Genomic DNA, 11,382 nt, shown 5'->3' with positions numbered 1-11,382 from the left:
GGGGGCATGAGCTCCCGCGCCCCGCGCGGCTTCCGCCGGGCGCCCCGCGCGGCTTCCGCAAGGATATGTTCTTGAAAATGTATAATCCAGGACTCATCTATTTCAAGATTTTTCCTCCTATAGAAATAAATCTGAAGTAGGAGGGGAAAGGTCTCCAAGCACATAAATCTATACCCATGTTAGCTGAGGTGCCTATTACACTCAGTGATCTTGTAGCTATGTTGACAGAATTGCTTCTGTCTTTCTACTGTTATCCTTCCTTGGTTTTTATGACTATTTTCTTTTTCAAATTTAGAAACATTGCCAGTTTGGGGACCAGCAGTTAGCATAATAGCTATGTCACTGGACTCCCATGTAGTTGACTGTGGTTTGAGTCCCGGACCCGGTGGCTTAAACTCACACCGGGCGCGTGCGCCTGCGTGCCCAAGATCCTGAGAGGAGATGGAGGAGAAGGGAATGTGGTGTAGCCATCCTCCCTGGGGGGTGATTTCTTGCTTTCTGTCTCTCTGTCTTTCTAAGTCTGTCTGGCGAGTGCATGCGCCCTATAGGAAAAGCCTCTCCCCCCAAAAAAGAAACATTGCCAGTTTTCTATTATGTATAATTTACTTGACATAGTCTCTAACATTTCCTGGGATGGGCTGTCTTCCAAATGAGCTCAGACATCATGAGTGTTGTTTGTTCCTCCTAGAATTTTAGCTCCTCTACCTCATCATATTTCATAGCTGTGGGTTTGAGGGTACCACTTGATGAGGGATTGGCTGACATAGAACAGAACATGAAAAAATTAAAACAATAATGCATGTGTAGATAACGTTATTGAATTGTACATTTAAAAAATGGTGATGGTGATGACTTTCGTGTTGTGTATATTTTATCACAAAAATACATTGTTTAAAAGAGAATAAAGGAGTTAAGGAACAGGAACTGTTGAAATAACCATGGATAGTTATCACCATCTGAAAGAGTTTCTAGTTCATGTAAACCATGCTATTGTTTTTGAAGACACAGATGAACAGCGATGATTATTCACAAATGAAGTGGCACTGCCAGAGAGCAACAGCACAGTCCCAGTTTGTTCTAATGAATGGGCCTGCCAGTTTTGAAACTGCATCTGTAGATAGACTTTAAAAACTTGGGCATTGACCCTATAGAGCACTGTGCAAAGCAAGCCAGATCTTACAGAATTGGAAAGATTCCGAATCCCATCCCAGGTGGCTTGAAAAACATGCTATGTGCGCATGCATGCCCAGGATCCTAACAGGATGGAGAATTGGAAGAAAAAGAATTACAGTATGACAAGACTCCATTGGCTGATACATGTTCTCTCTCTCTCTCTCTGTCTCTCTCACCTTCTGTCTGTCTCTTATGCATGCATGCACACACACACACACAATCTGGCATTGAAAACAAACAAACAAAAAAAACCTTGAAAGGATTTCCTTTTATGACCAATTTTGTGCATAAAGTAAGAATACATTTTAAATTGTACCCTTGCTTGCATAAAATATGACTGCATTGTATTAGTAAACTGAATACAGTAGGACAGTAAAATAAAACCTTTTATCACCAAAAAAGTTTTAATTTAAAAATGGAAAGGTGTGGGACCAGCAGGTGGTGGGGTGTTAAGGCTCTGGACACTCCCACGTGGCTGACCATGGTTTGAGTCCTGGACCTAGTGGCTTGCTTTCTACCTTTCCCTCTCTCTCTTTCTCTCTGTGTCTCTCTCTGGTCAAGTTAAAATAAATGAATGAATGAATAATATTAAATACATAATTCTTAAAAAAAATTAAAAGGTGAACTAGAAATTGATAGATAGATAAATTTATTGATTGATTTAAAAAAGAAATAACCTTGATCATCTCAGTGATTGCCAAAAAACATGAAATAGAATTCAATATTTGTTTCTTTTCTTTTTAGAGAGATTTTTGCTATACAGCATGTATACTCACCAAAGAGACAGAGACAGAAAGTGAGAAATCACCCCCCAAGGGGATGGCCACACCACAATCCCTTCTCTTCCATTCTCATCAGGATTTTGAGCATGCACACACACACGCCTGGTGTGAGTTTTAAGCCACTGGGTCCAGGATTTTAACTCCAGTCAACTACCTGGGAGTCCAGTGATGTAATCATTATGCCATCTCCTGGTTCCTCCCTTTCTGATCCAAAGCTCCAAGCAAGTTAGATAAAGAAGGAACATTCCCAGAAAACTAAAACAAACATTCTTGACGAAGAAACATTAACCGCATTCTTAATAGTATTCAGAACAGGGAAAAAAATACCCAAGAATATCACAACCTTCTGTAATCTACTAGAGTTCTTAATAACCCAATAAACAAGAAAAAGAAATACTAGATAGACAAAATTTTTTATTAGTTTTAGAGAATGTGGATGCTTGTTTTTTAAATGATCCAAGAGATTCAATAGCCGACTGTTGGAACTAAGAGAAGAAATCATTGGTTTAAAAATGAACATATAAAACTCAGTGGCTTCCCCATGAACTAGGAAAAAGCAAGTAGAAAATATAAAAATAATGTATTCAGAATAGCAATTTAATTTTATAGCAATTTAATCATATATATGTATTATATATATGTATATAGACATATATATGTATTTTATATATATATATATAAAATACAATATGCCACTTTTAAAACTACTATGGAGATATATGTATTATATTATATATCTCCATAGTAGTTTTAAAAGTGGCATATTGGCATAGGAATTGACATCAATAGGGAAAAAAGTAGACTCCCCCAAACAGACCAATGCGTATGGGGTCCTAATACCTGATTAAAGTAGAATTTCGAGTCAGTGAGAAAGAGATGGATGATATACCAGGCACTGTTCCAGGCACCAGAATCTAGCAATGAACAAATGAGACGAAGTCTCAGCTTGTGATCCAAAGGGGCTCATAATATGTGTCAGATGGTGACCGTGCTTTAATAAAAAATTCAGTGAGGTAGGGCAGAGGAGGTTGGCAGCTATGTGAGGGTAGCATCGCACTGCCATTTCAGAGAGAGTGCAGATGAGGTCTCTGTTAAGTGACATTTACCAGAGATCAGCTGGAAAGGAAGGAAGGAGTAGATCTTCCAGATTTAGGGGGAAGATAGTCACAGGCAGAAGGAAGAATGGCACTAAAACCTTGAGGAGGAGGTGAACTCACTGTACTCAAGGGGCAATCGTGCCCTTTAACTCCCTGAAAATTGGGTTATCAGAAAAGTCATGACACATTTTTGCATAGAGAAACACATCATGACTTTTCTTATGACCCAGTAAAATACAAAGGGACTTCAAAAATTTATGAAAAGACTACGTATGGATTTCAATTTTTTTGCACCAAAATAAACTTGTAGTTTAATTTCATTTCTCCATACGCCTTTAAAATTCCCCTCATGTGTATGTGATGAAATAACACATGAGGGGAATTGGAAAGTGAGTGAGTGAGAATATACTTGGTTTATTGAAGAACATCAAGGATGCTAAGATGGCCGCAGTATTATGTGTGAAGAGTCAGGGAGATGAGGACAGAGAGCTGAGATATTTGGGGTTGGGAGGGTGAGGAGGGCTGATCATACAAGACCTTTAGTCCATTTTAAGAATTTTTGCTTTTAATAGGGGGGAAATGGGAAGCCATTAGAGTTTTTTTGTTTGTGTTTTATTTTTTTTTTTTTGGAAAGGATTTTTTTTTTTTTTTTTTTTTTTTTTTTCAGGTGGCGGTGGCCCCAGACAGACAGAGAGAGACAGAGACACGCGCCTGGCGTGAGTTTTAAGCCACCGGGTCCAGGTCGCGAACCACGGTCAACTACATGGGAATCTAGTAACATAGCCATTATGCTAACTGCTGGTCGCTTGTTTGTGTTTTCTTCATGATAGAGTGCATGATTGTGAGCTGAAAATGAGAGAAATGCAGAGAGAAAATAAGCTCTCTCTACAGTGTCCAGTCGTGCTTCATTCCCTTTCTTCTACTCCACTCCACCAGATCCTGTGCCTGGCATGTTTCAGGCTGACCAGGCTGGGATTCGAAGCATGATTGCCAGGTGGGATCCAGCTTCTGTTGAGCAGCATTTCACCACTTGGCCACAGGGCCAGCCCTGTTAGACAGTTTTAATCAGAGGCATGACATAATCTAGCATAGCCTGAATGCTGAGGTGAGAATAGATAGTAGGGAGTAAAGGACCGAAGAGAAAGGCCAGTTAGAAGGCTACTGGCATAATCAGGGTAGCCATGGAGGAAGTGGTGAGAACTGTTCATATCCTTATGGAGAGAGAGATTGTCAAGGTAAGTCAAAAGGATTTGTTGATGATTTGAATACGAGGTATGAGACAAGGAGGGAAGTTCTGACTGACTGTTGACTCAGTCTTCCAGCATTGTGGAAGCAGAGCCCAGGGCGAGAGTTAAGGGTTTCTACAGTTAGTATGTAAGCTTTCCACCCTTAACTCTGCCTGGACTTTTCCAGTCTGCCAACCCTCTGGTTACCCTCTGGGAAAAAAGTAGATCCTTGGTCTCTCTCAATTCAACAAAATAAGTTACTGTTCAACTTTTGGCTTCCCAGCTTCCATTCATTATTTTTCTATTGTCTTCTATTTTCTTTGTGCCTGTGACTTTATACCATCACCTTTAACCAAAAGTCTCTATCATTCATGTGCAGTTCTCGTTTTAGTTCATGTAAATATGGAAGTCTTTGTTCTTAACTTTTTTCCCTGTCTTGGAAAGGGTCTGAAATTTCCAGGACTCCACAGCTTTGCACCAGATAAGCCTGGAGGAATACTAATGATGGATCTAAACAAAGAAAAACCAAGGGCTCTGGAATTAAGAATCAGCCGTGGGTTTAACTTGGGTTCATTTAATCCACATGGCATCAGCACTTTCATAGACAATGGTAAGAGCCAATGAGCTACCAGCATGAAGAAACATAAGATAGTTTACAAATGATTGTGGGAAACTAGATGCACAGAAAGCAAAGAACAATTAACTCATAATTATTTCTGTATCCTTCATACAAACAAGTTGTTCACTTGCCTCTTCAGCTACAAGTAAGTTATGCTGTGTTTGAATATTTCTCACCTGAAGGAATGTTTAGATTTCATAACCTTTTCACACATCTATGTTCCTTGTATTAAAAAAGAATTGTATTTCCAAATTAAACCATAAATAGATTATGCATGAATTCTGTATGTGGAATGGGAATCCCACTTTCTTAAAGGTCAGTGGACCAATGATCAGAAAATAACACCAGACAGACAGTGATGGGAAAGACAGGAAGGAAGAATGATCTGTGAGGTCGTCTAACAGCTCGTACATTCAACCTTTCCTTGCCTGTGGTATTTAAATGTCAGTATCTGCCCAGAGGTCCTGTTAGGTCTTGTGAATTAACTGTTCTTTCAATTTCTTAGATGACACAGTTTATCTCTTTGTTGTAAACCACCCGGAATTCAAGAATACAGTTGAAATTTTTAAATTTGAAGAAGAAGAAAATTCTTTGTTGCATCTGAAGACCATCAAAGATGAGCTTCTTCCAAGGTACTTCTTCCTTTTCTTCATTCTCCAATCTATCTCTAGCACCCTTCAATGTTCCATGTGGTGGGTGGTCCTTTCACCTTTTATAAGAACTAATATATGTTAGCATGTACACACATCACACACAAGAGCTTATATAGACATAGGAGGGATATAAAAATGAGTGGAGGAAATGAAATTAAAGTACAAGTTTATTTTGGTGCAAAAATGTTTAAAACTCATTTAAAATAGTTTCATAACAGTTCCTTATAATATGCATTTTCTATGAACTTTCTGAGGACCTCTCTCATATTTACAGACACTCACACAGATTTATGTTTCCTTATAGACCAGAGGGAACATGGCATATGAAAGTCAATATTTCTCATTAGAATAATCTGTGTTCTATGTGAACTCTTTTGAGAGATGATGAACCACAACATGGTACTATTCAGGGCCATCTTAAAAGTAGAAGACAAACCCTACCATGTTTTTTTTTTTTTTTATTGTCACCACCCATCTCAAGACTCCTTACCCAAATAACAGCAATATTTGTCCTGCCAATGAAGAGTAGTTGGGTTTTTTTTTTTTTTTTTTGGAGAAGTTTTTGCTACAGAGCGCATGCACTCGCCAGAAAGACAGAGAGAGACAGAGAGATAGAAAGCAAGAAATCACCTCCTAGGGGGGATGGCCACAGCGCAATCCCTTCTCCTCCATTCTCCTCTTGGGATCTTGGGCACGGACGCACACGCGCCTGGCATGAGTTTAAGCCACCAGGTCCGGGACTTGAACCACGGTCAACTACATGGGAGTTCAGCGACATAGCCATTAGGCTGACTGCTGGCCCCAAGAGTAGCTGTTTTGTATGGGACTTTATACACGTGCCTTACCAGGTTAATGGCAGCCATGGGCTAATGACCCTACAGAATTGGAGACATCAAAGTCAGAAGTGAATCATGACTATTCAAGAACATAAAGCTAGTTCACAATGTGGCTAAAAGAGAATCACATGTAACCTCCCAGCTCAGTTTGGATTAGCCTATTGGTTCTTGTAGTTTAAACTTGATGAATATTTTTAATTCTACTTTCCTATGTAGAATGGAAGCATGTAACTTCCAATCAACCTTCCAAAATGCAATTCATAATCAATAGGAGCATGAATACCATTTAGGCAACCTCTGCATTTATGAAGTTCAGAAAGAGGAGACCCCCCTCCTTCCCTGTAGCTCTGTATTTTTCATTTAACAAAGGATAAAGCAGCTGCTCTTTCAGAAATTTTTGCATAGGGTAATTGGAATTTAAATTTAATAACACCCTTGCCTAACTGGTTTTTAAAATGTAATTGTTTTTAGCATATAAATCTCTCATCTGAAGCATTGTACTATGGCAATTTCATCATTCATCTCCCTCCAAGTGTTTATTGAGAGCTTGCACATTCTTGGCATGTCAGCTTTGGAAAGCAGGTAGAAATTGAACAGTCAACCTTACTTTGACTAATAACTAAGCGAGAGAACTCGAGAAAATTCATTATCTGAGTAAAATGAAGCTAGGTAAATGTTATCGATGCCCTAAGCAGCTCACCAGTCAGACTCCATACAGCTTAATACCATGAGCAGCCCTGTCTTCACATTATCATTGTGACACCCTGCATTTCATACTGTCAAAAAACATCCCCTGGGGACCAGCAGTTGGTATAATGGCTGTGTCGCTGGGCTCCCATGTAGTCGACCACAGTTTGAGTTCCAGACCTGGTGGCTTAAACTCATGCCGGCACATGTGCATGCATGCCCAGGATCCTGAGATGAGAATGGAGGAGAAGGGATTGTGGTGTAGCCATCCCCCTTGGGGGTGATTTCTTGCTTTCTGTCTCTCTGTCTGTCTCTTTCTGGTGAGCGCATGCACCCTATAGCAAAAAACTCTCCCCTAAAAAAGAAAAAAAAAATCCCCTGGTGGCACCAAGTTCTTTTTTCCTTTTATTATGACCAATATCTATCTATCTATGTCATTTTTATGTATGTCATACATATGTTATTGTACGTATTACGTAGGGATTTTACCATGTATGACTATAGCCAGGTGATTTAAACGCATCCTTTCCAGGAAAAGCTCTTACCAAAAATGTAAAGCCCATGTTATGTGAGTGTTATGGCTGTTTAAACTTTAATATGGAGACCAACAGGGCTTTTAATTTTCTCTCACATGTTATTTTTCTCTTTCAGTGTGAATGACATCGTAGCTGTTGGACCCACACATTTCTATGCCACCAATGATCATTACTTTTCTGACCCTTTCTTAAAGTATTTGGAAACATACTTGAACTTGCACTGGACAAATGTTGTTTACTACAGTCCAAATGAAGTGAAAGTGGTAGCAGAAGGATTTGATTCAGCCAACGGGATCAATATTTCACCTGATAAAAAGTATGACCCCTCACAGAATATCTTCATTTCTCTTCAGTCATGGTGCTGGCCACATTCTTTGTTGCTTTTTTTTTTTTGGGTCAGTGTGAAAATAGCTTTCTTGACATTTTTAGAATATAAGTATGTGTATGTTAGTATATAATATGTAAATATGGGGAATCAGCAGTTAGCGTAATGGCTATGTCGCTGGCCTCCCACGTAGTCGACCGCGGTTCGCATCCCGGACCCAGTGGCTTAAAACTCATGCCGGGCGCGTGTGTATGCATGCCCAAGATCCCGAGAGGAGAATGGAGGAGAAGGGATTGCGGCGGGACCATCTCCCCTGGGGGGTGATTTCTCGCTTTCTATCTCTATGTCTCTCTCTGTCTGGCGAGTGCACGCGCCCTATAGCGAAAAACCTCTCCAAAAAAAATAAATAATATGTAAATATGTGTGTGTGTGATGCATGGTGTGTATATATTATTCCTTGCATATTAGATATACTTTATATAATACATGGTCATATGTACTATATAAATTTTGATATATATCATTGTTGAATTTAATTTTATATATGTAACTTTTAATCAAATGAGACCATATTTATGTATATACATTAATATATTAGGCAAGTATTTCCTTCTAAATAAATATGTCATTATTTTTATTGGCTACAGAATACTCCATTGTGTGGATAATCCTAAACTAACCAATACTCTGTTGAGATATAGGGATTTGTGTGTGTGTGTGTGTGTGTGTGTGTGTGTGTAAAACCCATTTATACACATCTCATTTACCACTTTAACCTATTCAAGTAGTTTTTAAGAAAAAACTGTCTAAGAGACTATTGTAGTCCAGTGGTTAAATTTGCAGAATTTGGACTTAGATCTGGGTTCAATCCCAGCTAGAGCACTGGCTAAACAGTATTTTGAGTGCTACCTTTTTGCACTTTGGTGCAAATGCTTTGTGGAAATAACCTCTAGAAATAGACCCTTCTTTTCCAGCAGTGTGAACCCATTAAATGTTAACTTTAATAGATATTGTTAAATTGTTCTCCAAAATTATCTCACTGTTTTGATATGCCCAACCACAAGCCATCAGAAAGGATATTAAATTCTTTATTAGTTTCTCTTCTATTGCCTTACCATGCTGAACAATTAAAGTGCTATAAATATAACATGAAATAGATTTGGCATTCCTTGAAAATGAAATGTCCTTATTTTTGTGATGCAGTTTTTTTCTCTTTCCTGATAACAGAAAATGATGTAGAATCATTTAAATTGCATTTCACTTACCTAATCCAATGTCTTAGCCAAATCTGTTTTTCTCTCCACCTCTCACATTTTCATTATGAGAGTCAAACTTTTCAGTCACCCATGTTAAAACAAAAAATAATAAAATAAAAATAATAAACGCAGGACTCAGCTTTAACCCCTTCTCTACCATTGCTGTCAGCTGGTGAGCATGTCCTCTTGGTTCCAGCTGTGCCCGTCTCCCCTCCTTCTCACCCTTTCTACATCTGCCTGATGTAGGGTCACATCCTCTCTGGCTAAAGTTGGAGACTGTTTCCTAACTTGTTTGCAGTCAGTCTATTTCTATTGTTCACACTCTTGGCATTTTTGCCTTTCTATAGTACATTAGCCTTAAATGACTCTCAGAATGAGAGCTCTGTCCCATCATCTTTTTCTTTCACTCTTCATGGTGACACAAAACAGATACTCCATAGCTGTGGAACTGCACGGACCATGTGTTGTAACGCTCCTTTGTTACTCCAAGAATTCAGTGGAATCCAATGGCTTACCGAATCATGGCGAGCTAAGTGCCAGGTTTTCATTAACAGCGCTTCCTTTCCTGCTGTTCTACATTTTTCCTGCTTTAGACAAAGAACTCATTATTTTATAAACATGCTTTGCTTCTTGATGTACTTTTGCTCACGTGTTTTCTTCTGCCTGGAAGGTGCTTCATCCTCACATCCTCAAAGGTAGGAGGTATCTACACCCACTGTAGATACTTCCCCTATGTGGGCCTTTCTTTATACCCCTTAGTTAAGTATTTCTTCAGTCTCTAGTCTTGAAATTATTTCTTATGGTACTAAACATGCTGTATAGATACTTAACGTGTGCAAACCAGTCTGATCATTTCAACACATGGTAAACTTTTGAGCAGAGAGGCTGCATCCTCTTCATACTTAGGTCTGCTGCCACACTGAGTACATGGCTTTCTTTACACATGATAATTGCTCAATAGAGCAATTGCCATGAAATAGTTCAGTAAGTGAAATTACCCAGTCACTAATGCACCCTCCCTTAGATGTAGATAGATTTTTCTGAAGTTATTTCTAAATGACTTTTAAATTCTTCATGTATTAATAGATATTTTAATAACACCTGTTATATACTATTTATTTATATATGGTAATTAGAAATATCTTATTATATTCTGGAATATAAAAGCCTTTCTTAGGAAGCCAAATATTCATTGTGTTGTTATTTCAGTGGCAAATATCATGGGCTTTGTATTAAAAATGATCTCCTATGTAATTTTTCTTTACAAGCCTTTAAAAATAATTTAATAATTCCGTGATTGTTGTAGCACCACTGAATTGATTTTGAAAGCTAACTTTTTAAATAAAAGTTGACCTTTCTCAAGCATTCCTGAGGGCCTATCATTGATTAACTTCTTGGCAGGTTATTAAGACTTATTCTTTCATACAGTATTAATGAAGCTTTGTATTGGCATGGAGCTCTAACCAGTGTGTCCTTTCTGCAAAGGTATCTCTATGTTGCTGACATATTGGCTCATGAAATTCATGTTTTGGAAAAACACCCTAATATGAATTTAACTCAAGTGAAGGTAAAATATTTACTTTATATATAAAGTAGACATTAATCTCTTATACTTTACAATGACATAATTATGCTGTTAAAATCATACTGTACTTAAAACAGAATATGGATGCCATGTAGCCATTCTCAGTTTTTCAATATCACCTCCCTACCACTAGAGAAATTTCCTGCTCCCAGCATTCACAAGCGTGACTGTGATTACATGTAGCAGCAGGTTGAGGGTGATATTTGCATCCCACTTAGGGCCCATTCCATAAAGTATTGATGGCAGCCGATGAATTCCAGTAAGAATTTTCCCAATTGAAAAGACTAGTACATGAATTCTCAAATGAAGATTTATGCATGTTGTCAGTTCTTTCAATAATAAATGAAGATCGAAATTGGGTTCCACGCTATTATTATTTTCTTCCTACGTGACAACACATATTTTAGATTGCTTAAGAATTTCCTATCTTGCTTTGGTTGCATTCTTTGATAACAGATCATTGTATATCTTTTAAGGGAAAAAAGAGTTCAGTTTTAGACCGATTTTTAGAAAGATTACCACTTTTTGTTAAGTTCAGGGAAGATGAAAAGCACTTCCAAACTAGTGTATTAAATTTATTTGAAGCAGTATTGGTGTTAGAAGGGAA

General features: G+C 38.2%; 1 protein-coding gene across 1 annotated transcript in view; it reads left to right on the top strand.

Moving 5' to 3' along the window:
• PON2 (paraoxonase 2) overlaps positions 1–11,382 on the top strand; it is a gene marked incomplete at its 5' end in the record, with an annotated part of 25,387 nt that overhangs the window by 12,472 nt on the left and 1,533 nt on the right. The window contains 4 exon segments of the mRNA XM_014591223.1: positions 4,723–4,888; positions 5,403–5,529; positions 7,725–7,925; positions 10,676–10,757. Of these exon segments, the coding sequence (XP_014446709.1) occupies positions 4,723–4,888; positions 5,403–5,529; positions 7,725–7,925; positions 10,676–10,757 (576 nt within the window).

Source organism: Tupaia chinensis, unplaced genomic scaffold (assembly GCF_000334495.1).
Source record: "Tupaia chinensis unplaced genomic scaffold, TupChi_1.0 Scaffold000544_1, whole genome shotgun sequence".
Classification (NCBI taxonomy): Eukaryota; Metazoa; Chordata; class Mammalia; order Scandentia; family Tupaiidae; genus Tupaia; species Tupaia belangeri.
Note: the sequence above shows the minus strand (reverse complement) of the source record. Positions and strands in the feature narration are given on the sequence as shown.